The sequence below is a fragment of the Erythrolamprus reginae genome, unplaced genomic scaffold, assembly GCF_031021105.1.
Source record: "Erythrolamprus reginae isolate rEryReg1 unplaced genomic scaffold, rEryReg1.hap1 scaffold_327, whole genome shotgun sequence".
Taxonomy (NCBI): domain Eukaryota; kingdom Metazoa; phylum Chordata; class Lepidosauria; order Squamata; family Dipsadidae; genus Erythrolamprus; species Erythrolamprus reginae.
The window spans coordinates 1-26,990 of NW_027248693.1; the positions used below are offsets into that span (position 1 = coordinate 1).

At 56.5% G+C, this 26,990-nt stretch overlaps 2 protein-coding genes across 2 annotated transcripts; one reads left to right on the forward strand and one right to left on the reverse strand.

Annotated features, from left to right (window-relative positions):
• Window positions 1–10: 10 nt before the first annotated feature.
• LOC139156139 (ATP-binding cassette sub-family A member 2-like) lies at window positions 11–18,307 on the reverse strand (the record flags this gene model as incomplete). Its single annotated transcript, XM_070731442.1, has 20 exons — window positions 18,099–18,307; window positions 10,107–10,200; window positions 8,411–8,522; window positions 7,700–7,869; window positions 7,474–7,601; window positions 7,277–7,354; window positions 6,376–6,546; window positions 6,056–6,268; window positions 5,547–5,890; window positions 5,295–5,454; window positions 4,883–5,011; window positions 4,573–4,740; window positions 4,014–4,110; window positions 3,243–3,416; window positions 2,295–2,397; window positions 2,024–2,138; window positions 1,111–1,301; window positions 740–890; window positions 336–540; window positions 11–243 (listed from the first exon to the last, which is right to left on the reverse strand). Coding segments are annotated over exons 1-20 (3,102 nt in total), but the record flags the coding sequence as incomplete, so codon positions are not given.
• Window positions 18,308–20,450: 2,143 nt separating this feature from the next.
• Window positions 20,451–26,942, forward strand: LOC139156138 (alpha-(1,3)-fucosyltransferase 7-like). Its single transcript, XM_070731441.1, has 2 exons — window positions 20,451–20,645; window positions 24,674–26,942. The coding sequence occupies exon 2, from the start codon at window positions 24,787–24,789 to the stop codon at window positions 25,804–25,806; it is 1,020 nt and encodes a 339-aa protein (XP_070587542.1). The 5' UTR covers window positions 20,451–20,645; window positions 24,674–24,786; the 3' UTR covers window positions 25,807–26,942.
• Window positions 26,943–26,990: the final 48 nt, after the last annotated feature.

Below are 26,990 nucleotides of genomic sequence, written 5' to 3' on the forward strand. Positions count from 1 at the left end.
CCAGGTGTGCCAGGGTGGGTCCTTCAAAGGTCATGCAAACAGGGAGCGCTTTCCACTCTGCTCCCACCAGCCCCTTACCCATCCTCCTGTTCTCCATGGCGCACGCCTGGTCTTCCTCTGTGACGCTCAGGTGGGTCCTCTTTGACCAGGGCCATGACCAGTCCCAGGCCTCAGTGCGCCCATTTCCAAGCCAGTAGGATTTCTGCAGTGGAAAGTACCAGGGCCGAGGGAGCCCGTACATCCCTGGAGAAGAGGCAGCGGTTGGCATGGCAGGATCTCAGTCCAGGATGGCGCCTGCTGTGAGCGAGACCCCCGAGCTGCCCCAAGCCCAATACCTGGGTGCACGGCTTCGATGTACCAGGTCAGCACCCCGTAGACCACGGCGTCAACAATCAGCATCATCATGGAGAGCAGGAGGTTGAAGTCATCCCCTTCCACGGGGGACTGGCTGAAGGTGTGCCACTGGATGCCCACGCCAGACATTTCATAGAGGGCAAAGTACTTGGAGCCCAGCCCAAAGGCCGTCGTGGACATCAGGGACTGGGGAGAAAGGGAGACAGGCGAGGGTGAAAAACTCTCTTAAGAAGAGCTGAAAGAAAAGCTTGCGCGCCTTGGTGACATGCCCTTCTTGTGCCAGGCAGATGCCCAACCGAGAGCAGCCCAGCCCCCACAGATGGAAGAGGCGCCGTTGCCCCACAAGTGCCAGGAACCCCAACTGCGTCTTTCTGGGGGGACTCACAGCAATGCACTTCTCGAAGGCGGTGATCTTGTCGTGCGCCACCTCCTCCCGGATGGCCACATACATGTAGGGGACGTAGCTGAGGAAGTAGATAATCCCACCACAGGCCGAGGCCAGCTTGGCCCTTGAGTACAGCACTGACACCAGGAAGCTGCAGGGAAAGAGGGGGAGAGCTCAGTGGCAGGGAGGGGCGGTTTTGTGGATGGGGGGAAATTGGCTCAGCTAAGCAGGCTTCCCACCATCCTCAGCCGGGGAGAACGTTGAGGAAGACCCTTAGGACTAGGGAGGCTGCAAGGGACGAAAGCACCAGAGGAGGCCCAACTGCGAGGGCCAATGTTCAACCTGGCCACCTCCCCATCTCCGGCGCTCACCAGAACATGATGGTGGCCACGGCATAGACGGCCAGGAAGAGCCAGATGATTAGCACGTCGCTGTGCATGAGGACCTTCCCGTACTTGAGAATGGCGGTCAAGGCTGTGACTGAGATGGACAGCTGGACGAAGCCTGTGATGAACCAGGCCACCCAGTGCACGGCATTATTCAGCCCCATCATCTTCATCACCTGCCAGGCAAAGCCAAAGCATCGGCCTCTCTGCGGCTTTCAGGCCAAACACTCACGAATGGCTCCGGTCCTGGAATTCGCAGTCTCCAGCGCTGGGATGGACGGGAATCCGAGGCCACGTTGTTGCGGGCAGGAGAGCTTCCCGCGAGGGCCTCTGCCTGGACGGAATCTCTCCCTGCAGCTGGCAACTCTGCCAACTCTCCTCTCCCTGGGCAGGGACGCAGCCGCCCACCCGAAGGAGGCAGCAGGCAGGCACGCTGGCTCTCTGCCCTGGCACTTCATTGTGATCTCATTAAGCCGGGCGGCCGAGGGACGCGGGAAGGGAAGGCCCTGCTGGCACAGAGGCAAGGCAGGAGGGAGGAGGCCCCTCTTGGGAAGAGCCACGGCTGAAAAGGTGGAGACGGGGCAGCAGGAGGGCCCAGCCCCAATCCCAGCAAGTGGGTTTGCCCCTCACAGACCTGCTTCATTGATCGCCCACCTGCACCCTGCAGGGCCCTGTTTGGAGCCATCCATTCTGGCTGAGGGTGTGACGTTCCCCCCCAGTTGCCACTCAGTTCCGAAATAGTCTCCCCGTTTCCTCTCACGGTCCCAGCTGCACTGCCCAGCTCAGCCCCCGCTGGTCAGCCAAGCCTCCCTTGGGCAGTTCCCCCGCTCGCCTTCTCCCTCCTTTCCTGCCCCTGAATAGCCTCCCCAGCCTTGAGAAGCGGCCCCTCCCGTCCCACCTCCTTCAGATGATGCTCCTTCTCAGCAACGATGTGCTGGATCATCATGGCCACTGAGTAGACCCAGGAGATGACCATGCACAGCGGCATCATGTGCTCAATCACGAACAGGAAGCTGCACGGTGGGGAAAAGGGGAGCCTCGTCCACAGCCCAGGAGGAGAGGAGGGCTGAGTCGGGGGTCCCGAGCCAGGCAGGCAGCAGCTCCAGAGCACCGCCCTTCTCCTTGACCCCCAAGGAGCACCACCTCCCAAGACAGAGAAGAGGACTCACTCATCACGGGTGTAACACGGGTAGGGAAACATCTGCACGTAATTGCCAGGCTCCACCACATCGCGGCCAACAAAGGTGTTGATAACGGCGCGCTCCATCATGTCTTTGGAAAGAGAGAAGCACTTACGTTGATGCCGATGATTCTCAGGGCATTGATTCCTGAGGCTGTGGAGGTCAGCCCTGGGGCAATCAAACTGACCTCCAGAGGCGATTCGACCTTTCAGCACATGGATAGTAAAAGGAAGGCTCAGGAGGCATTTAATTAATCTACAGTCAAAGGGCACAACTCGGCAGACATTGGGACAGGGAAAGGGAGCATCTATTCAGGCTCTGAAAATGCCAGCTTGTTGTGGTCTACCAGTGGCCTGTGGAGCTGGTAGCAGAGTCGGACAGCGAGGAGGCTGGGGAGGAACCTGGGTCAGGCCTGGAGAAGGCTCTGTGTACGAGGCAGAGAGGGAACCAGGGCCATCGGGGAGTTCTGTGCTGACTCCGGAGTCTCCAGAGGGTGACAGAGGAAACAGGGGGCCTGTCTCCAATGCACATATGCGCAGAGCTGCCAGAAGGCAAGAACAGCTACAGAGGAAAAGGGCTACTAGGGAGTAAGGCTAGGAGATGATTGGCCCCTCCCAAAAGTGGAGTACACGGAAGGGCTCATCGCAGGAAGCAACTTAGTTCAATTCTGGCCATGTTTTCGTCTGGCCACACAAAGCTCCTTGCCAATTAGGCCTTTGGCAGCATGCCAAGAGAGATAAAGGTTGGTGCTTATCAGCCTCCTTCCGAAAGACTCTGGCAGCCTAATTCTGTCGGACTAATTAACACTGTTTGGGACTAATTGCAGTTGGGAATGATCATAATTCACAGCTGTTGGAATAAAAAGAGGTTTTTGGGGACTGCGTTTGTGTTTTATGATTTATCAGGAAGCCTGGGTCAGAACACAGCTGGGCTCACCTTGGATCCAGACAAAGCCATAAAGGAAGTAGAAATGGCCCCCGTTGTTTGGCCCGGGTCTCCAGTACGCCCGGCGGATCTCATTGGTCTTTTCCGTGAAGCTGGAATTTTGGCGGATCTTGTACATGACGTGTGGAGGGAGGCTGCCATCCTTGTTGGTTTGGAAGATCACGCCTTTGGGAGAAAAGGAGGAAGGAAACAGCCCATAAGGGAGGCGAAAAAAGTGCCAGTACAGTTCCGGCTTCGCCCCAAAGGAGTTCAGGTGTTGTCGACCTGGGAGGTTGCATTCGACCAACAGATCATCTACTCTAAAATAAAGTAAATGTACCCATAAATCTATATTTCTCTCTCTCTCTACGGTACCCATTAGCCTTACACACAGAGAAAGCTCCTGAGATACACCGTGCAAAATCAGTGTTTCCCAGCCTTCTCCCCTTTAAGATATGTGCACTTCAATTCCCAGAATTCCCAGTCAGAATTCTGGGAGTTGACGCCTACACATCTTATACTTGACAAGGCTGAGAATTATGCAAATTATGGAATAAATCCATTGGGAGCTGTCCGCAGTGCTGAAGCCATTGGCATCACCGTTTCCCTTGCACCAGGAGAAGACATCCTGGGGATAATGGGAGTCATAGTCCAAATCATTAGAAGGCCTCCTCGAGGGACCCTTCCCCCTGGGCTATACTGAGGGCCAGCCGTGGCCAGAAGCCCCAGTGCTCCAACCAGAGGCTCTGCTACTCGGGCAATGGGGGGAAGGTGGGCCCATACTGGCAAAGACCGTGACGTTGTCCTGGTAGGCTTGGTTCAGGGTGTAGTTCACGATGCTCTCCTCGTCTGGGAAGCCCTTGAAGATGTCCACGCTGACCTGGGGGGAAGGGGGTGCAAGGGAGGCGCTTTGACACCCCAAGAATCAAGTTTTCCCTCACCCAGTGGAGAGCCCCAGTCCTAAGAACATAGCTCCCCCTAAAGCCTGGGAACCCCAAGCAGAGGAGGCAGGAAACCCCCACCCCTTGGAAACCAATGCCAACTCAAAGACGGAGGCACATTAAGAACCAGCCCCCCCTCCCCCCGGGCTCAGCTTCTGGAGCAAACGTCTATTCTGGAAGGTTGTTATTTTTAAGCCACTTGAATCTCAAAGCCTTTTTATCGAACCATGCCAAAATATATATTTTAAATCTTTCACGTGGTTTTTTTTAAAAGTCTTGCCAGGCCTTCTTCTGGGGCTCCTTTCTGGACTCCCCAACCCCGAGATCTCCTCATTTTCTCTGCTCCCAGGCAGAGCCCAGCTTGACCCTTTTGAGCTGAGAGGAGGCCCAGCCAGACCCACCTTGGACATGAACTGGATCCAGCCGCAGGCAGCATTGTCGATCGTGTCCAGCTGCTGGAGAAGGGTGCTGGTGTTGGCCAGGGACAGGTTGCTCTCCATGAAGTTATGGAAGAGGGTGCTGTCGGAGACGTTCAGGATCTCGGGGTGCCTGTGAAGATCGGCCGCCATCTGGGGGGCCCAAAGGGAGCAGAGAGTGAGAGCAGGCAGCCCCTTCCTCTCTTGACTCCAGCTGGGCTGGGCTGAATTGCTGGGCCTCTTCCCTATTTCCCCAGGTGGGTGGGTGGGGGTCTCAAGCCAATCCCCCCAATACCTGCTGGAGCCAGGCAATCCGCTGCTGTAACTTGCCCTCCTCCAGGAAGCCGCGGATCTCAGCAGAGATGTTCAGCCAGACCTGGGCGTAGCGCGTCACATTCCCAACGAAGGCGAAGGTCTCGTTGGCCTGTGGTGCAGGGGGAACGGGAGGCTCAGCCTCTGCAGGTGGGGTAGTCAAGGGGGATCTGGGGACACTTTCCTTTGGGGGCTGAGAACCGTCCCCCGGAATAAACACAAATCTCCTTGCAGGCCAAGGAAAGGCGGGCAGTGGCTGGCATTGGAGCACCAGGGAGGCTCCACTAACTAGGATTCTCTGGGTGTCACTTCTTCTTGGGGCAGCCTCGCAGAAGGTCAACCATGCAGAGTGCCCTTGTGTTTCGTTTGAGGAGAGGGCGGGAGGCTAAGCCCACCTTCAAGATGACTTTATCCACCTCGGTGCCCACGGGCGAATACAGGATCTTGGGGTTGCTGGTCATGAGGTGCACCAGGAGGCCCAGGTTGCGCTGCTCCTTGCTGGTGAAGCCCAAAGAGCTCATGTTCCCCTGCCGGAGCGCCTCAGGTTCAATCGTCCTAAGGGGAGAGGCTCCAAGGGTCAACGGCACCCACCTGCCTGTCATTGGCCCCACAGCAAAGCCCGAGCGGAGCTTCCCTGGGACTCTCACCGGTTGTTCCCACAGAGGATGGGCTGCAGGCCGGCCCAGAGCTGCACGAAGGCCGAGCACTGCCCTTGCGGATCCTCGGCCGGCGTCTCGCTCTCGGCCCTGGTCTCCTCAGAGCTGGAGTTGGCGCCAGAGTTGCTGAAGTTTGTAGCTGAGCCGGTGGTGGTGATGTTGGTGTTGGGGGTGGCAGGGGGCGCTTTTGCGGCACAGGCCCCCTTGGGGAGGAGCTTGGCCAGGGCGGAGAGGATGTCCAGGTCCTTCAGCACCTTCTCCATTTCCATCAGGTCCTCCAGCAGCACATGGAGGTGGCTCTGGGCCACCGTGTGGTTCACCTCGTCCAGCTTTAGCTGCAGGATCAAAGTCTGGTTGCAGCCCGCGAGACTCCGCTGCTCAGGGAATGACTGCACCAGGCAGCCTGAGCACATCCGGGCTCTGCACCGGAACACCAAGGTAAGCTCTCGGGGCCGGAGGAGGATGCCCGGCGGACGGCTGGGGTGCCCTGCCCACCTCACCTGCTCAGCCACCTTGCCAGCGTCCAGCTGGTCCTTCATCTCCACAGCCAGCTGCCTGAAGTAGTCGGCCTGCAGGCTGGCGCTCCGGTTGCAGACCGCAGCACGATAGGCCTGCAAGAGAGGCTGCTGGCTGTCTGGGACGGCCAGGATGCGCCTCAGCTGGCCCTGGCGACACGTCAGGCTCTCCAGCACAGGTGGCGTGAAAAGGACGTTCTGGGGTGGGGGGAAGGAATGGCCAGTGGCCCCCTCAGGACCGCCAGGCAAGCAGACCTCCCCACCCCCCCAGCCCCTCAGAACTGGCTTCCTCCCGGCCCCCTCACCTCCACATCCCTCACAAAGGAGCTGGGGGGCTCTGCCATGGGGCTGGCCAGGCCCAAAGCGTGGGAGAAGAGCCGAAGGAGGGCCTTCCGCTGGGCGCCTTTGGGGGGGCGGCGCAGCGCTTGCCGGACCAGCCCGCCTTCCATCATCTTCAGGTTGCTCAGGAAGCTCTTCTGGGGGGAAGCCAGGGACCCCTTCCTCAACTGCTCCAGCTGCTCTTTTACACACAACCGTGCCCCCCGCCACTTCGGTTCCCACAACCCGCTACCTCCTAGGAAGCCTTTGAAGAGACAGGCTGGGCTTCTGGACCAAATAGGGACAGTCCACTCACAGCCACACCCTCATCCACTTCCTGAACCAGCCCGAGTCCCTCCATCGCCCCCAGCCAGGCCCTGGTCCATCAGAGGCCAGTTCCTGCTGGTTCAGATCGGTTCTATAGAACCGGCTGCAGGATTCCGGTGCCATCTAGTTTTTTTAGACTGTGCATGCGCACCTGGGTGGTGTTCAAGGCACGCACTCCTGTGTGGTGCGTGAGAAAGCCAGAACCTCCTCCCCCTGTTGTCCATCTTCCCCCCTCCCCCTTCCTGCTATGTCCAGCAACATCAGACTCCAGAGTGTCTGTAGAGGCAGGGACCTACTGTCATTTAGGGTGGACCTGCCCAAACGCAGACAACGTTTGGCTAAAAATTAAAAAAACCCTGGAGCAAATTATGTCTCCAACTATTCCCTGGAGCTCTTCCTTCGGGGTCTCGTCAGAGAGAGAGAAATTTTAAAAAGGAAATAGCTCCTGAACCCCTCACATCACAACAGCAGCCAGAACAGTCTGCGCACAAAACTGGGAGAAAGAGACGATCCCATCCACCCTAAGCTTAAACATTGAAACCAGACCCCCGAGTGTCTCACCTCCGTGTGACGCCGCTTGTCCGCTGGGCCAAAGCCCTCGGCAGAGGCAGGAGACACGCCAAAGACAAGCCGGTAGACCTACAGAGAAAACGGTCAACCTTTGACCCTGGCAACTCCCCCCTCCCCCCCTCCCCCCCTCCCCCCCACCCTGAAACCCGACTGTCCCTCCAGGTCTGCCCCCTGCCCCCCCCGCCAACCTCTCTCAGGTTGATGCTGGAGCCCGTGAGCAGCCCCACCGTCTCATTGGACAACGAGAGGTTCTGCATGAGGAAGCGGTGGAGCTCCGCCCTGTCCTTGGCCACCGAGTCCAGGGAGAAGCCGGGGGCTGCAAGGGAGGATAAGTGGGGAGGGGGAGATGGGGCGATGAGAGCAGCTGCGCCCTGGCCCTGCCCTTCCCCACAGGGCAGGAGGACCCCCACCCACCAGCATGAGTGCCGAAGGGGGGCTCCACGGGGCTGGGCCCGGTGCTGCTGCCAAGGGACTCCAGGTGGCGCCGGAGAGACTCCAACTCCTCTTCCGGCCCCGCATGGTCTGGGTCAAAGAGGTGGCTCTTCTCCACCACCTCCATCAGCCGCTCCAGCAACTGGGTCACCCTGCAGGAAAGATCGGGGGGGGGGGAGAAGCAGATGTGAAGGGGGGGGCACACACCTCTGGCTCTCTTCAGCCCTTTGCACTTGCCAGGGTTGGTGGAGAAAAGAGCCTGTTAAGTCTGCCCTGCCCTGCCCACCTTGGTTCTCCAGGGTGGCATTATTATTACTATTACTATTATTATCTGTTGTTAGCCATCCCGAGTCTACGGAGAGGGACGGCATACAAATCAAATAAATAAACAAACAAACAAATAATTATTAATAATAATAATATCCAGAAGGACTACAAGCACAGGAAAGCACCCAAAGGAACAAACGACACCCCCCCCTTTTCTTCCTGTCCAATACGAAGCCGTCAGCCCAATGGGCAGCTCTTTGTGCCACCAAGGGCCCCACCTAGCTATAAATGGCTGCAGCCAAAGCCCCCCCCCCTTGCAGCCGGGGGGGCTGGCCGAGGCGCCTTTCCCTCTCCGGTAGCAACCCGTGTTTTTCAATGCCAGAGTCCCAGACACCCAAAGCCCTTGGGACCCCCTCTGGGACCCACCTGGAATTGGAATACTGCAAGAACCCGAACTCGTCGCGCTGACCGTCGGGACACAGGGACTGCATGACGGGCAAGATGCCGGCCGAAGTGAGGGGCGACGCCGTGTAGTAGGCTAGAGAAGGAAGAGCGTGAGAAAAGAGGGGTGGGTGGAAACCTGACAGGGTGAGAAGGAAGACGCGCCACCGGTCCAGCGGGCAGCGTGAAAGTCAGATCAGTTGGGGTGGTGGGGGGGTGTGAGTCTCTCCCGATTGGACAGGTCAGGGGGTTAAAGGTCAAACCCCTCCTTCTCTAAGCTCAAAGGGGCTCTGGATCCTGTGCCCCATGACATGTATCAAGGGGTTATGGGTACTGTAGTCCAGCACCACAGGAGCATGGAGAAGCCAGCTCTTTCCCACAGGGCCAAGCCGCTTGCATCCCTCTACCAAGGGGAATTTGGAGCCAAAACAAAACTTTAGCACCAATCCGCTACGATGGATTTGCATTAACCCAAATTTAAAAAATAAACACAAAGCTACGAGAGGAGCTGCCCTTCTGCAAAAAGCTGGACTACAAATGTCCACTCTGAATTCAATAATCTCCACAGATTCCACTCCAAAGAATGGTTCATTTCTAAACAAACACGCCTTGAAGTCTAATTTTGTCCGATGCTTTGTGGAATTTGGAGATTCTGCAAGCACCTAAGGTGGTGGCCTGTCCAGGACCTCAGAAGCCAGGGAACCAGTGACCTTTCACCCCCAGGCCAAGGGCAGATGGCTTTGGCCAACCGGTTAGTCACATCCTAGAGGGCAAGTTAAAAAGACCAGGAGGAGGGGCAGGAGGAAATTAAAGCAGGATGGTGGGGGGGATAAGGAGTAAGCTAGATATGAATCTAGGGGGAGGGGGGATCCCAATGGTGGCACAGAACCCTCCTTAGGGGGGAATTGGTGAGGCTTCTGCAATTCCCAAAGCTGCACAGGGAGCGGAGGCCTCTGGGAATGGCCCTTCGCTCCCGAATGAGTTCTGGACTTTACAGCCCTTCGCCCGTGTCGTCCCCCCCTCAAGGTCCCCTGCCACCATGGCCGGGAGGGCTGCGAATGGGAGGGAGGGAGGGAGGGGGGAGCATTAAAACGGTGTTAGTCAACTACTTGGGCTGAGCCCAAAGGAAACCAACTTACAGACTAGAGGAAACACAGGCGCAAAAGAAGATATTGAGAAATCAGGGTGGGGAAAAGAAAAGAAACGTAAGAATGGGGAAGAGAAAAAGAAAAAATAACGTTTCAGGAACAAAAGGAAAACAAACCTCAAAGCAAAGCAGGGCAGATCGTGTGGCGATGCCTCCAACGGCAGAACTGGGGCAGGCTGGGCTTTTGGAGGGGGGGGGCCCAAAGATGGGCTGCTCCCGATTCCAATGGGGCTTCATGAAGGATTCCAGCCCGACCAGCCCTGACCCTCACCAGCAGAGCAGCTGCCCACGAGGCCCCTGCGGCCCTTGGGCCCCCCAAAGCCAGAACCGTTGCCGGGGGGCTTGGGGAGAAGAGGCTGCCCGTTGCATCTCCGGAGGAGTTCCTGCACCAGGTGGGCTAGCCTTCCAGACAGCCGGTCTGAGCTGAGGACACTTTTGGCCCCTTTGCTAATCCGCTCCGTCTTCCCGGGACAGACTTCCCCTGTGGTCTCACTACTCCCCCCCCCCCGATTCCTCCGGGGGTCCAGCACTTACCTTCCTTCACCGCGATGGTGGGCTTTTTCTGCCTCAGCCCCAGGAGGATGAAGAAGAGCACCAGCGGGATGAAGATCTCGAAGGAGAGCACCCACTGCAGGAGAGGGGGGGAGAGCTTGGGTGAGTCGAAGGGCGGGGGAGACCTCCAGGCAGAGCCCACCGTCCCCAAGAGCCTCGGCCGGAAGGCAAACAGGGGGCGGAACACCCCCCCCAACCTGAGGGTGGCTAAGGACCCCCCCACGAGCCTCCCCCCTCTTTGCCAGTGGGGTGTGGAAGGAATGGATGAGGAGGCAACCTGGCAATGCCAACCAGACCTCCTGACTCACTGACCCAGATTCGAAACACAGGCGCTCCAGCAATTCTGGTGGCCACAACCCGTGTTTGTTCTGCTCGGATCAAACCCAGAATGTGGGGCAACTGAGCATCCAAAGTGTTGTGGACGTGGGGAGGGAGGGAGCAGTGCGCCCTCTAGTGGTTGCTCAGGCCAGTCTCCCTCGGAGGGGCCTGGCTCATCCTCCTCAGAATCTGACATGACCTGAGGTGGACAAGGGGCACTCACAACACTGGGTAGGTGGCTAAGACGCTGAGCTTGTAGATCAGAAGGGTCAGCGGTTCGAATCCCTCGTGTAGGTCTCAATGACCTCCCAGGCCCCTTTCCAACTCTGTTACTCTTACCTCCTGCCTTCCCCAAAAGAAGCCTCTAACCCGAAGGGGCCACCCATAAAAGTGCCCCTCCTGATTGACCTGCTGAGTCTTCCCCGGACTTCAAGAGGCCTTCCTAGAATGGGGAGCCACGGAGGCTTCAGCCCCACAGCCGTGGCCTCCCCTGCAGGGTGCCTTGGGTCTCGCAGGCCCCGCCTGGACAACCAAGCCCCCCACCTGCTGGGTTCCCCCAGTAAGGAAGTGCCACGGACTGCAAAAAGTGGACATTCTCTCTTGGAAAGGAAGATGGGGACACGCAGGGAAACGTTCCGGTCAGGAGCCGACCGAATTCTTCTGCTTGAAGGGGAATTTCTCCCGGACCCATTTCCTCCTCCCTCTCCCCCCACTGGCCCCCTCCTCCTCTGTTTACTCATGGGGAGCTGTCTCACAATTGTCACTTTGTCACCAGAAATACCAGGCCGGTTTCTACCAGACAGCGCCAAGCAGTTTGCCCTCAGCTTGGCTGCCTCGCCTTCCGCCAGGAGCGTTTCGGAAGGAAGCGGCAGCGCCCGGTGTTTGCCTCGGGAAGGTCAGGAGGGGCTCAGGGTCACTGGCACCCACTGTGCCCCAACGGCCAGTGAGGGGGTCCTGAGGCAGGCCGAAGAGCGGGAAGTCCCCTTTGCCCAGGCTGGCCAACTTGGAAAGGGGCGGGGAAAGGGGGCGGCCCTGCCCGCAGCCCACAGGGCCCTCGAGGCTGATGGAAAGACCCCCGGGCTCAACCCCTGCAGGACGCAGGTGCTTTGGAGCCGCCCTTCCACACACGTGGTTGTTATTATTTCCTTCTCCAGCAGAATTGCAGCAGTAACTGTTGCCTGCTCTACAGTGAAACACACACACACACACACACCAACAGAGAATTTTCCTGTGAACAACACGCAACCAGCGAAAAGGGAAAACACACGAGCCGAGCCCTCCCTCGTCTTCGCAGAGCCCGGCTACCTGGGCAGGAGGGGAGGGGGCAGGTGGATCATATCAGGCCTTTGATCCAGCTTTCTCTCCCCCCCCCCTTTTGGATCCCTCTCCAGTTTATTTATTTTTTAAAAAAATAGCCTTATGAAGAAGATCCTCTTTGCTGCGTTTCCATGGCAACCAAATCCGGTTTTGCATTGCAGGCAGGCACACCGTTCTCCCCCCCCCCCCCCGACACCACGCCGGAGTGAATCACCCCTCGGCTGAAAATGGGCTCAGACCCCCACAAAGGGGCTGCTGCAGGCACAGACCACCCACAGCTTTGGTCCAGCCCCCCCTCAAGACCCCCCCCAAGTGGGAAGGGCTCTCAGAGATCAAGCTCTCCTCTGGCCTTGGCAGGGGGGCAGCAGGAGGGTCTGCTGTCGAAAACAGCCGCCCTGAGTGTGGGGGAGGGATGGCTATGGGGGGGACACTATTACTGCACAGCTGGATAACAGTGGGAAGTCTTTTTCTCCTCCTGAGGACCCTGTAGGTCAGGGAGGGCCAGTGGGGCTTTCCAGAGGCTTTCCTGGACAGTGGCCCGATGGGAATTCTATTGTTCAACCTCCAGTGGGCCCGTTGGGTCTGTTTTTTGCCACCCACAGGCTCCCGGAGCTTTTCTGAATCCTGCGTAGGGCGAAAACGGCCTCCCCCCTCCCCCCCCTCCGGAAGGCTAAAAATCAGCTAGCCAGCATGCTGGAGCTGACCTAGGGCAACACCTCGCGTGTCCTGCCCGAGATATGGCTCTGCGTGCCACTTGTAGCACAGCTGCCATCAGTTCACCCTCGCGGCTACAGATGCTGCTGGCTGGCTAAAGGGGAGGCCGTCCGGCAGCCGCCTTTCCTTTCTCCTTTTGCAAAGACGGAATTGGAGAAAGGTCCAGTGTGCCCTTCTCCACTCTGGCTGGCTGCAGCTGCCCCCAAGGCACTCCCAGGAATGCTGACCAGGCTCACCTTTCCCCTGAAAGGACGGGGTGTGTGTGTGAGAGAGAGGCTGCTTAGCAGCCGAAGATAAGACCCACAACACAGCTTGTGATGCAATGACGCAGGGCTTGGAGGAAGCAGTGGAGAAAGAAGCCAGGGGCATTTCCTCACTCGGAGCGGATTGCCCAAGCCCCCAGCTTCCCTTCTGAGAATCGACTAAACTCCACAGCAGTGGTTCTCAACCTTTCTAATGCAGTGACACCTTAATACAGTCCTTGAAATTGTGGTGACCCCCAACCATAAGTCTCCCAACAGCTTGAAGCTGATTGGCAGGAAGGTCAGAGGGACACCCCCACTGTCAACACCTGATTGGTCGGAGTGTAAAAATACGTTCCAAGGTGCCAGGGGAAATTTCTCTCTCCTCAGGGTCTTGGGGCCCCCTGTGAAACGGCCCTTCGACTCCCAAAGGGGTCCTGACCACCAGGTGGAGAACCACTGTGCTAGAGCAAGATTTCTCAATCATGAGAACATCAGGATGCAGGGACTTTCTCTCCCAGAATTCCCCTGCCAGCTTGCTGCCTGGGGAATTCTGGGAGTTGAAGTCCACCTATCCTAAAGTCGCCAAGGTGGAGAAACATCTTTCTACCTGAGAAGGGGAGGATCAGACCGGAGGCATTGGATTTCTCCTTGGGACCCACACAGAGTGTTCTCATACCTCCGGCACAAAGAATTGTCACACTGGCTTTTAACGCTCTTTCTTGCTGGGGGTGAAATGCCACTGGTGTGGCCCTGCCCACCTCCCTCTCTCTCCCTCCCCCCCCGCACTGATAAACTGAAGAGTCCCAGGTAAACTATGACCATATCCTGATCCCACAGGCAAGCAACCCCGGGCAGCTCCCTGGTTTTGCTGCAGCTGCGGACAGGCGGAGGCAAAAGAGGGGCAGGCTGGCACTCACTCGCTAAACAGACTGGCCCCCTGGGAACCCTGCCAGCCACCAAGCGCCAGCTGCTCTCCCTGGGCGTGGCAGGTGTGGCTGCCTTTGGAGGGAAGGAGATGTTCTGCCCAGGAGGAAGCGATCGGCCTGGAGCACCACAACAAAAGGACCAGTTCAAAGTCCACCTCGGAGGGGAGTTGCCCCGTCCGAGCCTCTCACTGTGCCAAAGGCCACTGTGCCAGGGGAGAGCGGCCTCCTTGCCTTCCGTTGTGGGGAAGCTCCGGGCCTGGCCGCCAGGTGTCCTCTGCCTAGAGACCCCACACTGGACCTGGAGCCGGTCTGGCCACTTCCTCACCAGCCCTGGAGCGTCTTTCTCTCAAAAGGTTTCATCACTACAGAATGTTCAGCCACAGAGTTAATTGCAAACTTTCTCCAGGTGTTTTCCTTCCAACCTTTTTTTTTAAATTAATTTATTTATTTTTATTTTGTCAATGTTTATTGTTTTCAAATGCCAGCTAAGGTCTTTTGGCACAGCACCCAGTATGCCGATTACCACTGGGACCACCTGTACTGGTTTATACCAGAGTCGTTGTAGTTAAATTTTAAGATTATCTAAGTTTTTCTTGTTGTTTTTCATCAATTCATCCGTCACCTGGTATTATTATTATTATTATTATTATTATTATTATTATTATTATTATTATGTCAGTACAACATCCTTCCAACCTTTAAAACACAACCTGAAACAAATCTGTTGCCGTCTCTAAATATATGAATTTTGCATCAAGCAACAACAAACGTCCTTCCTCCCCCCCTCTCCTCTAGTCAAAAGGGCACTTTAAGTGGGATTAAGTGGCAGCCTTCTTCTTCTTCTTCCCCTCCCTTCTACCTTCAAGAGAAGCAGATAAAAAGTGCGTGGAATAACAGGGGGAGGGGAGGACATTCACCTGCACAGCTCAAGGTATGTGCCTGGAGGAACAAGTGGGTGGCTGCCCAGCACGACACTCAGCTGCCTGCCTAAAATTAACCGCCTGCACCTTTATTCACCGCCACCAAAAAACCCAACAGCTCTTCCACTCAGGGATTTTTATATGGGCCTTTCCCCTCCTTCCCTCTTCAGCAGACGGTCAAAACCCACAAGAGGGTCGCCTCTCTTCTCCCTCCCCAAACTTTCGTGCCCAAGAGGATTAAAAGATGAGCAGAGCTGCCCCCCTTGTCTGTTCCTCACTTTAGAGCAGGCAGGCCGAGAAAGCCCCTGCCTCAAACACAAAAGAGGCTTCCAGCTTCCCAGAAACTCGCAGCCGAGGTGGCGTTGACGTCCTGGTGGACAAACCCCCCTTTGTCCAGGCGGGGAGCTCAGCTCCTTTCAAACAGGAAGAACAATGGAGAGTGTGGGCTTGTGTCACAGCTGCTTTCTCAGGGCCTTTCTCCCCCCCCCAGATGTCCTGTAACAGAGATCCAGATCTGCAGGGGTCTCTGTAAACAAACCAGCATGTAAACTAAAAAGGGCCCATCTGGGTCGATGCGCATCATGTGATCCGATGAGGAGCACCAGAGGAGGGTCCCATCGGACAGAGACCCAGCCCTGGAACGGGGCAGCCTTTCTTCCCTCCCTCTCCTGGATCCAAAGCAAGGAGACCCTTGAAGGACCCTGGGGGCAACTCAATCCACCCAGCAACATGGGCCATGCTCAGGAGACAGGTTGCGTGGGACACTTCCACGCTCCTCTGGTCAGACAAGGAGAACAACTGCAAATTCCCTCCACCAGCCTCATCCTGCTCAACTCTCTCACCCCGATTCCCCAAGGCAAGGGGTCTCCAATCTGGCAGCTTTAAGACTAAGCTGCTCTCGGAATTCCTCTGCCAGCTTTGCTTCCTTTGCTGGCTGAGGAATTCTGGGAGTTGGTCCACAAGTCTTGAAGCTGCCAGGGTTGGAGGCCCCTGCCCTAGAGGCAACCCCCCTCCCTTTAGAGCAGCGGGTCTCAACTCTGAAGACAAGGAGACCTCCGCTGCCAGCTTTGCGAACCAGGTTCTCTCCAAACGCAAGCTTTGTCTGCTCTGCTCTAGTGGAAATCCGTTTGTGGACAGGGCCCGTGACTATTTTGCGGTGCAACGGACACAGGAGGGCCTGATGCAACAGAAAAGGCGGAACAACAGCGGAAGAGTTTTTGGGAAAAAGCAGCGGGGTCTATCTGGCCCGAGCTAAAGGAGGAGCTCTCCGGTGGGCCTTGATGTGAAGGGGGACCCATCCCTGCTGGTCGGTCAGCCTTGGGGGAATGGCTTGGTCTCCCCAGGAAACACGGCAGCCTGAGGTTCGGGAGGGTCTCCCACGGGAGCCCTGGCCGGCCACAAGGGCACCGGACTGTCCCGCGAGGGGCCACGTCCCGCCTGGGGAGGCTGCAAAGGGACCCAAGGCTGCAGCAGAAGCTTCTGCGGAATTGGTGCCCCTGGAGCCGCCGTGGGGCTGCTGCAGAGGGCTTGGCGGATCCTCCAGGCCTCCTTCATTGCCATGGGCATAAATTAGGGAGAGGGGAACCGAGCGGGGGGGGGGGGGGGAGGCTCTCTTCTGCAGAGGGAAGGAGCCCCGGCACCAGTGGAATCCCAGTTCCAAGAACGGACAGGGAGGAATTATGCAAGGCTATCAAACTGCCCCAAGATAACAAAGAACCTACAGATGTGGCAACCACCCAAATCCCCACCTCCTGCTCCCCCCCGGACCCATCCTAAGAAGGGCCCCACACGGAAACCTCACCCCTGTTTCTTTGGGGGACAGAGGGGGGGGCTCATCATCCCTGCTGAGAAGAGGCTCAGCTCCAGCCAGAAAGCCAACGGAGACCCCTGCCGGGACGGAGGAGCATACCTGCCCACACACATACCCCTGCCCCCCAGGTAGCCCCAAACTACCTGCGCACAACCGGAGCTCAGGTGCTGAGCTGGGAGGAGGAAAACGAAGCGAGTGCGGGTTTCCACAGGTGGAAGAAGAAGAAGAATCCCTTCCTGGGTTAGGGAGCCCGATTCTGATTTTCCAGCTCTGGCTGTGTCCACAGATGAGGCTGCCCACTGAAACCACTGCAGATGACGAATTCTGCAGAGCATTGCGGCCTCCCTATAACTTTGGGGAACCTTCCCTGCACTTCCATGCCCCCCCCCCCGCAACTCTCTTGGCCATGTCCCTCCCTGCAGGCTGCGGCCTCCGTTCCCCACCAGGAAAAGGGCAGCAGGTCAAATGCCAATGTCCCTCCTTCATGAGCCTTAAAGCCTGAGGATGCCTCTGCCTGACCAGTGAAGAGCAGTCCAGCCCTTCGCTGCCCCTGGACCCCTGTGCCTCATAAGGAGGGCACCCCCTCCTAGAAGGCAGTCCCGTTGGCACAAGGAGCTACTGCATCGGAATTCATGCCAACGCAGGTCCCTTGGCCATGGGTTCCACAGGCCAGGGAGTGTGCAGAGCTCCTGGAAGGCAGATGTCAGGCAGGGCAAGCGGCTGGCAGTACAACGCAGGCTGCTGCTTTTGGGCAAAGCGAGAACCAAACCTCCCCTGGTGAGGCCGGTGCTAACGAAGGATTAACGCCAGGTTCATTTTCGAAGAGGGAGCAGAGATGAAATTGTGTCAGGAGCCAGGGGGGTTGGGTGCTGGGGTAGAACTGCTCTTGGCTCAGCTCAGCACAATTGGGGAAGCCAGCTGCCTCTGGCCAGGCCGGGCACCACCAGGCTCTCACTCCAAAGGCCCTGAGTTCAAGGGAAGCCTGCCCAGCCGCCCCCAGCCCCTTCAATCCGGGCTGACTCAGCCTCCGTCCTTTGGAGGAGGAAAATGGCTGGGGACAAGAGGCCGACTGAGAAGGCACCGGGAAGGGGCAGGTAAGGGCCATTAGGCGCTGGAAACGCACCCAGCCTGGATGGAGCAAGAGGGGCACAGAAGGGGGACACCCACCGGTCACCCTCACCTCCGGCTCTCTAGATATGACGGACTACAACGCCCATGATCCCCCACCCCTTGGCTGGAGGAAAGCGCAGAGGCTCCGGCTGCCCCATCCCTGCCTCCCTCCCTCTCCCCCTTTGCCTCGGCCGCCTCTGCCCGCCCTTGACCTGGACACCGGAGGGGGGGGCAGCCTTCGCCCAGCCTCCCTCTCTGAATCCTCCCCAAATGGGACCATCCGCGGGGAGAGGGGGGGCTTCTCCCCTGCCTTTCAGCCCCCGCCGGCAAAGGCCCCCTCCCGCCCCCCCACCCAGAGGCGGCGGGTCTTCCCAGCAGAGCCCCTCCCCCGCAGCCAGACCCAGGGACCGGCCCAGATCAGCCTGGGGGGGGGGGCGGCGGCGGGGGCCTTCTGTTCGGGGGGAGCCTTCCCGGAGCCTCCGCCGGTGTCCCTCCCGCTGCCGCCGCTTACAGAAGAGCGCAAGGGAATCTCGGCCTCTGGGAAGCCCCGCCGCCCCCTCCCCTCCCCCACGTTCTCTCCCCCCCCTTACATCCCCCCCCCCCCCGCTACTGACCGGGCTGCGTCGCTTGAGCGTCACGTTCTTCCATAGCAGGAGATAAAGTTGGTGCAGGAAGCCCATCGCGGCGCCCTTCTGCCCTGGGCATCAGCCGCCGTTGCAACCCCCGAGGCGCCCACCGCGGAGACCCCCCCTCGCCCGGACCGAGGCGGCGGCGGCAGCAACAGCCGCTCCTTCCCCGGCGCTGCAGGCGGGCCGAGTGGGCTGGGAGGCGGGGCGAGGCGGGAGGGCGGAGCGCTTGGCCCAGATCCCCCCGCGGAGGCTCCTCCCCGCCCTTCGCTTTGGCCTCTGTGCAGGGCGCCTGGACGGGCAGCGCCTTCGCCCACCCGGAGCGGCCAGAGCAGCGCTCGGCAACAGCTCCGCACCCGGGAAGCCCCCGCCCGCTGCAGACCGCAACCCCGGGACAGCCGCAGGGGAGCCCGCAGACGGGGCCGTGGGGGGGGGGGACTTGGGGCGCTGCTGGGACTCGGTCTGCAGGTGCCGCCGGGCTCTTGTTCCCTCTGGCAGGAGCCAACGGGGCGACGGAGGAGGAGGAGGAGAAGACCGGGGGTGGGAGTTGGACTTCAGTCCCCACAATTCCTTCTGCGCGCGCCGTGGGCTGCCGGGAGATATAGGAGGGTCCCCGCTTTCTCCGGCCCCAAAGCCGAAAGAGGCGCGTGCCCCCTTTCCGGGCCGCCCCGCGTAAGAGCCGCCGCCCGGAGAACTCTTCTCTCGGCATCTTCGCCAGGCATCCTCCGACTTGGGACCCCGGGAGAGCCCCGCGCAGGGGAAAGGGCGCCTCCTGGAGAGAAACCTCGGGATTGCAGAGCCTCCTCTTTTATTCATTAAACATGAAACTCCAGTCAACTGAACACTTTAAAATGTGCCACAGATACCATTGACTGTTGCCAGTGGTCCATATGGGTTGCTGCCAATACTGTTGTTGTTTCAAAATATATATTTTTCAATGAATCCTTTGCCTAATCCACAATGTGAGTTTCTTTCAGCCCTGAATTTGGCCTCCTTGAGATATTTAAAATTGAACAACTGGACAGGTGAAGGTTGGCAACCAATGGGGGGAAGTGAGTTGGCTGCTGCATGAGCTCTAGTCCTCATGGAGTCCCTGCTCTGTGGATTCACCTCGGGCGGCCCCTCCTCTTGGCCTCTCCTGGTTACTTAAGTGAATAAATATTCCACAAAATTAAGATTGTGACACTGGAGCCCCGGGGGATACGGCTCCTGGGACCACCTGCCGCCCACATCTGTACTTCAATCCCTTTGGCCTGACTACACCTCCCATTATCCCCACCCAGCGGGGGTGGGGTGGGAGGCAGCCGAAATTTAAGACTTTTATGGAAACAATAGCATTAGCATTTTAGACTTATAGCCCCAGATGCCACTAGCTATGTTGTGGCTCCTGCAAGATACCTGGCACAGCTGGAGTCAGCAAGCCATCGAAAGGCATTTGCTCTTGTACGGTGCCGTGGGCTTCCATCCGCCGTTTGGCACGGCAAGTACAAGGGAACTCCAGCCACAGAAAGATTTTGCCCTTGTGGCTCAGGAGAGGTGGAGACTGAGGGACCCATGCTCCTGAGATGCTCCTTCTACACCGACATTAGGAGAAAGCACATCCTACCACTTATTGAGGGATATCCTGGCCGCTCGGACGTTGCCTATCTCCGGGGGTTGCTTGGGGATGAGCATGCCAGGATTACGGCACAGGTGGCCAGATTCTGCGTGGCAGCAGCGGGGATTCGTGGCAAATGTGTGTCTTCCTAGCGAGATACGTCCATCTCTTGTATGGTTACAATGGGTCAATCTTGGCTGCTCAGTCAAAAGTCCTGTTTCCTGTTCTTTTTCCTTTTAATTATTATTAATATTATATTGATGGTCTTTGACTGTAAATAAAAATTTATTATTATTAGACTTATATGCCGCCTCCGAGTGCTTTGACAGCCCCCTCTAAGCGGTTCACAGAACCTGCCTCTTGCCCCCAACAACCTGGGTCTTCATTTGGCCCCCCTCGGAAGGAGGGAAGGCCGAGTCAGCCAGGGGGGAGATTTGAACTGCTGAACTACAGCTATTCAGTTGGCTGAAGGAGCCTGCAGTGCTGCCCTCTAACCACTGAGCCACATCAGCCCCAAACCCTTGGTGGCCTCGGTGTGCCGGGTGGTGGGTGCCGTTGGCACTGAGCTGGGCCACCAAGGCTCAGTTCCCCTTTGGCTCTCCTTCCAGGGCCAAGCTAGGCGGCTGCTTGTGCCAGTTCTGGTGGCAGGGAGTTACGCAAGAGAAACGCCGCTTTTGTTCAGCCCAGGGACCTCTGCTGCCTCCTCCCTCCCAGCCTGGCTCAGCCTCCAGGCAGCTGTGCCAGATGTGGTTTGGGGGCAAGAGGGAGAAGCTCCCCGCAGCACAGCTGTCTGAGTGTGGCCAAGGTGTGAAAAGCAGCGCCATGGGCGTCTTCCTTCCTTTGGAGAAGCAGGGCCGACCACAAGCGCCAACCCTTGCCTTCCGCCTCCTCCGCTCAGACCGACCTTTCAAGGCAAGAGCTCCCCAGGGCGGCAGCGGGTAAGTTCCTCGGTGCCACTTGCGGTGGGCAATGCCAGGGGCCCCGGGCGAAGGCAGGACGGGACAAAGTGTGCTTTAGACGACAGTTACTGGGGGTTATTTAGAGTGACCATTTCTCTCTCTGTCCGGTCGCAGCCTACGTTCATGCTCGTTTTTGATCAATTAATTAATCCAGGCCATTTGGAGGGGAGTTTAAAAGGGCCCTGATTTATGATGAATAAAATATAGTTACTAAACTTCCATGCCACCTGACCCCCAGCAATGCGTGGGCAGCTCTACTCAAGTTGATGAAAGAAAGCTTATAGATGAAGATGAGTATTGAAACCAAACGAAAGCCTTCCATTAAGAACAAGGAAAGAACTTCCATTGTGTTTCCTCCACCTTTTTATCTCCCCACTAACCCTCCCGGCCAAAATTCTCCCCCCACAGCTCTTTGCCACCTGCTGATGCCACCTGCCCCCAAAACAGACCTTATAAGGATAGAGTCAGTGTTTTTCAAGATGTTTTAGCTGAAGTAGTAGCAGTTTCATATTTAAATTTTGGAAGGGCTCTCTCTCTCTCTCTATATATATATATATATATTAAAAACAAAACCCCTGTATCTGGGCACAGACACGAGTAAATTTATCTCAATCCAAGCGTTTTAAAATTAAGATCAAAATTAAATTGGTTTTCACTGTTTCAAGGCTAACCCCATATTGCAGTTTTTAGTCTGCCTTTCAACAAGGCTGTACTGTTCGTTGTCCACCATTGATGAAAACTCTTTGTTATTTTCTCATTTTATTTCCTGAAATATGTTTAATGAAAATAGTTTGTTTAATGTGCCAGTTAGAAGAAGAACCGTGATTTCTGGAAGGATGTGAAAGCTCAGCTTTCTTAAACTCGGGGCACTTTCAGAATTAGTAGAAGCAGCTACATCACCTACTGCCCACGAAATGTCCCGAGCGAACCATCTGAGGAGCTGGGGAAAGTTAACAAAACGGACTTTCATTAGGAATAAATGAGCCATACACAAACGGGCACCGTCCCATAGGGGAAAGAAACAGAACGAAATATAGGTGGATGCCATAAATCTGTGCACACCCAGATACAAGCACATTTCATGATACTAAACTTGATGCCATTAGCTATGAACAGCAGAGCTGTGTCAAACAATCTCCATTCAGTGCTGGTCTTTCCCTCTGACAGCCCAGTTCTGACCAACTCATAAGATTACTAAACTTTACTCAGATTTCTTCAGTCTCTCTTGTTCCTGCCGCGGTCTCTGTGCCATTTGCTTGCATCACATTTTCTTCTTATTAACCAAGCTCGTTTTGAATCCCTGCCATCATTTCCTGTTTTGGTTTAATCTCTCCTTGGAGATCCACATCTTGTGTCGGGGGGGGGGGGGGATGAAGAACTGCAGGCATCTGAATCCAGGGATGCAGACCCACCATTTAATTCTCATGCCCCCCCCTCCCATATTCCAACCTTGATTCTGGAGCAGCCCCCTGCTCCCTTTGCAGCCATGTGCGCTCCAAAGGGTTTGAAGGGTTCTGCCCCAGAGAGGGAGAGGGAGACCCCCCAAGGGTGGTGGCGGACTTGATGAGATTTACTGCTGAGATGCTTTTCTTGGTGTTTCTTTGGGTTTTTGAGGCACCGAGAGGAGCCGCTTGGTGTCGGGAGGAGCCGGTGGCAAACACAAATGTGGTGGTGGGTTGGCATCGGTTTTGCATCAGCAGCAGAAAAACACAAATGTAGAGATGTTGGGGTAGATAGTATCGCAAGACTTCAGGCAACTTGAGGGAAGTCCCAGTGCAGATGCTTTCCAGGCTCCTGGCTAAGATCTGATCCCTAATCATAGCTGGGTTTGATTGGCACCAGCCCTGCAGTCTGGGGAAAGCTTGCTCGGCCCACTTGCAAAGTTCACATTGGCTCTCCTCTTCCTCACCCTCTTGGCTTGGAGGACCTGGCCCCTTGCTCTCCCCACCACATTAGGAGAAACCACAGAAAGACAAGCCCTGAGCAGAGACCCTGCTGCCCCTGACTGACGGCTACGCTGGGGCGGTTCAAATGAAACCACTGAAGCATTTTTTAAAAGCAGCAAATGAAACTGGATTGGAATAAATTTGATCCCCCAGATGCTTGAAACAGCCCCTCCCTCCTGTTCTTGTTCTACAAGGGAGCCGCCAGTCTCGGCCACTTTGGGCAGAACCCTCCGTCCCTTGCACAGCGATTGTTGGGGCTAGAAGGACCAGCGCAGCCTTCAAACATCTCAAGTCTGGCTTCCGAACTCCCCCCCCCCATGCGCGGAAACTTTTCTTAGATTTTCTGGTATTTTAAAGATCCTCAAAACATTTGGTTCCCCCCCACCAGATATTTATGAATCTAAATGTTTCTCTTTTCAGTGCAGGATTTGATGCCAGTTAAATTGAGGCAGGCTGGTGCCTTAAACTGATTATTACATTGTTCAATTTGACCCCTGCGCATCTGCTGTCTTTGTGCTGCATTTAGATAGAAGTGCACAGCAAGCAAAGCTATAACTGTTTAAGCCAAAAGTAGAACGTGTGGGGAGGGGGATGCCAATGAAAATAGGAAACCCTCATCGACAGTGCCCACAGCATGATTGACCTTTGTCTCAATATATGTCCTTACAAAGACAACCATAACGATGGAATCCCAAAGTAAAACTTTAGAAAAGCCGACTATGGCCTCATAACGGAAGACCTCTCCCCCTTGATTGGCAAACTCTGTTCACTGGCTGCAACACTGCCAGAGACCCTTATAAGATTGTTTTGCACAAAGTCAAAGGAATCATCAAACTCTACGTGCCATTAATAGCCCAATTGTACCACAACTAATTACAATGATCCACTATGTGTTGATTTCACAGAAGATGCCTTTGAAAAGGTACTACGCAACCTAAAACTATCCATGGGCCCTGGTGCTCTGTGTGCCTGCGTCTTTAAAAAGCTCCCAGCCACCGTAGCAGAACCTCCTTGTATCTGTAGGGGGCGCGCATAAGCGCACCATTGTGCCTCCCCTCCCTGTCCCAATGTTCCCCTTTATTTGTCCCTATGTCATGTATTCACAGTCATGTTATATCTGTTATATCTTATACCTGCTTGACGAATTAAACAAAATAAAGATTAAAGCAGCCAGAGTCTGCACAATTAGTATGACTATCTGTCAGGTGTCTTGCTAATGAGAGTTCAGATAGCTGGCAAACTCTTTTTCCAGAAGAGAAAACTTTAAAGCCCCACTCCCCACTCCCCACTCCACCGATAGCCTGAAACTTCTGCTTTAGGGTTCTGTGATTTTCTCTCTCTATTAACTTCCTGAGTGAGAAGTGAAAGCAGCTCAGATCCAACACCCACCCAATACCAGAGTTAGGTTTTTAAAAAATCACTGCGTTTTCTAACCCAGATCATGTGGATATTAACTCAGCCAGATTTTAATGTTGGTTTGGATGATAGATAATGGGAAGATTGTAGGAAAAAAAGAACTGAGATTTTCTCTGGAGCTTGGAGGGGGGATGGGTCTCTTCCTTGTTCTCCCTGCTTGGACCGCTTTCATGCCCCCCAGACACCCCCTCCCCTCTTTTCGCCGGTTCACAGAGATTGTCTTTATCTCATCTTGAGTGTTGGGAAACGGGGCAGCAGAGCGGGTAGGGGGGGAGAGAGAGAGAGGGGGATTCGGTTCGCTTGCAGCCAAATGCAAGACAGAAGTATAGCTTATGAAATATTACACGCACCACAATGCTCCATATTTTCCAAAGGCACAGCAGGCTGCACACCCCACAGTGACCTAGTTGGTGTGCAGTAACACCGAAGCATCACTGCTAAAGCCGGAGGGTTCTGCAGTCTCCTCCCTCCCTTCCAACCCTGACAACCCCCAAGGCCCCACCGATCTCGGCAGCTTCCTCTGCCTGGCTTCGTAGATGCCCAGCCTCCTTGGGCCAAAGACTGGCCGGAAGGAGAGACCTCCCAGCAATAGGGGAGATTTCGCCATCCCGTCAGCACCCTAACCTCGCCTGCCTTTCTTTGCAGCTCTGGGAACAGTTGGGACTGAGGAAGGAAGAGGGCTGAGCAACGGCCGTTCCACAAGACGGCTCCGAACACAAAGCCGCGGTTGTGTCACTTTCTGGTCCCCTCTCCACCTGATGGCCCGTGTGGCAAAGATCTGGGCAGGTGCGTCTCTCTTCGGCATTGTCCTGCTCTGGAATGGCCCGCTTCTCTTCAAGGTGTCCAATAGCCCTCCAAGCCTTCCAAAGCAGAACAACTCCTTGACCCTCCTGGTCTGGAACTGGCCCTTCGGGAAAGCCAGATTCCTGACCGGCGATGTCTGCTCCAGGCTCTATGGCATCACGGGCTGCCAACTGACCACAAAACGCCAGCTGTTCAGCCAAGCGGACGTGGTGGTGTTCCATCACAGGGAACTCTGGCATGAAAGAGGGTGCCACATGCTGTCCAAGGCCCACCCTGGGCAGAAGTGGGTTTGGGCCTCCCTGGAGTCTCCAAGCCACACCAAGGCCCTGGGCGGCTGGATAGGGAAGGAATGGAACTGGGTCCTCTCCTACAGGCGAGACGCGGACCTCTTCTTCCCCTATGGGGAGCTGGTGCCTCACTCGTCAGACGTGGTGGAAATCCCGGAGAAAACAGGCTTAGTGTCCTGGGTGGTCAGCAACTATCATAAATCCCAAGCCAGGGCAGCGGTGTATCTGGGCCTGTCCAGGCACCTCAAAATCGACGTCTTCGGGAAGGCCGCCGGGAAGCAGCTGTGCTCAGACTGTTTGCTGCCCACCATCTCCAAGTACAGGTTCTACCTGGCCTTCGAGAACTCCATCCACCGGGACTACATCACGGAGAAGCTGTGGAGGAACGCCTTCCTCGCCGGTTCCGTGCCCATCGTCCTGGGCCCCTCCCGCGCCAACTACCAGCAATTCATCCCTGGCGACGCCTTTATCCACGTGGATGACTTCAGCTCAGCCAAGGACCTGGCCAATTTCTTGACCACCATGAATGAAAGCCACTACTGGAGCTTCTTTGCCTGGAAGCGGAACTACGCGGTCAGACTCCACGACGACTGGCAGGAACGGTTCTGCTCCATCTGCCAGAAGTACCCCCACTTGCCCCCGGATAAAGTCTACCCGGACCTCAAGCGCTGGTACTGGGATGACTAGCAGCATCCCCGGGATAGCCAGGCCCTGCACCAGGGCTGCCCGTCTCTGGCCCCGGAGTAAGAGGCCCTGCATCCACAGCAGCACCCAAAACCCAATTCCAATTCTTTCGTTCTCGCTCTTCCACTTCCTCCCTCCCTTCTTGGGTTGCTCAAGGGCTCCGCTTCTTCTCTGCTCCCCCCCAGCAAGGTCTGTCCCCCAGCAACACCCAGTCTGCGAGGAGTGATGGGATTTGTAGTTGAACCCACCCGGATTGCCCCACGGGGAGGTGGCGGCTGAGAAGGTGGCCGTCCCAGCGGCAGAGAGAGAGGCGTGAAAGATCGGCCCGACCGTAAACCCTTTCCTGTGGACCCAAGTGGATATGGCAGGGAAGGAAGCCAGAAACCTCCGTGCCCCTCCGTGCCTTGAGCAAGGGGCCAGTGGGTGCAGGGGTTGCAGCGCCAGCAGTTACACCCATCCTCTGGGCACCCTTGGCAGGCAAAGGCCTTGACTTCAGCCGCAGCCTTCTCCCGAGCAAGGTGGCTGCCCCAGGCTGGATCTCAGCCCCACCCCCAGCCCCCCAAGTCCCAGGGGCTCCCCACACGCCCCGTGAAGGTTGCTTATCATCCTCTGGTGGAATCTGGTGCCTTTCTTGGCACAGAGCCCATCTGGTGGCAGCCTCCTGTGGCCATCAGCTCCCCCTAGCGGCCCCTCTGGATCCCTACGGAGTTGATCCCAGTTAATTCTACCAAAACCACTGGAGTGAACCTGGTGCCAAGTTGGAAGCGCCCCCCCCCCCGAGATAGACCCATTTTTAATTTCCCCAACTTTCCCTCCCATACCTACCCCACCCTCCACCCCCCCAGTATGAAAGTGCTCTGCTAATCCTAATCTTGCAGTGACCTACTTTGCAGGGCTGGGATGGGGGGATGGGGAGAGAATCCCCACGCAACATTCTGCCCCCCCTCTCTCCCCCCTCCCTCCCTCCCTCTTGAATCTTCCAACCTCACAGGGTCAAAATCTCTTTCTTTCATCAGCACCGAGCGAGCACCGCCCCAGTCCTCACTTGAACGGCTTCTTTCGGTTTAATTGGATTTCTTCAATATTCTTTTCCTATTTAAGAAAAGAACCCCCTCCTCACTAGTAAATTATATTCCTCCAAGTATGTGCAGAGTGCAATTGACTTGCAAAGACAGGGTGGGATTATC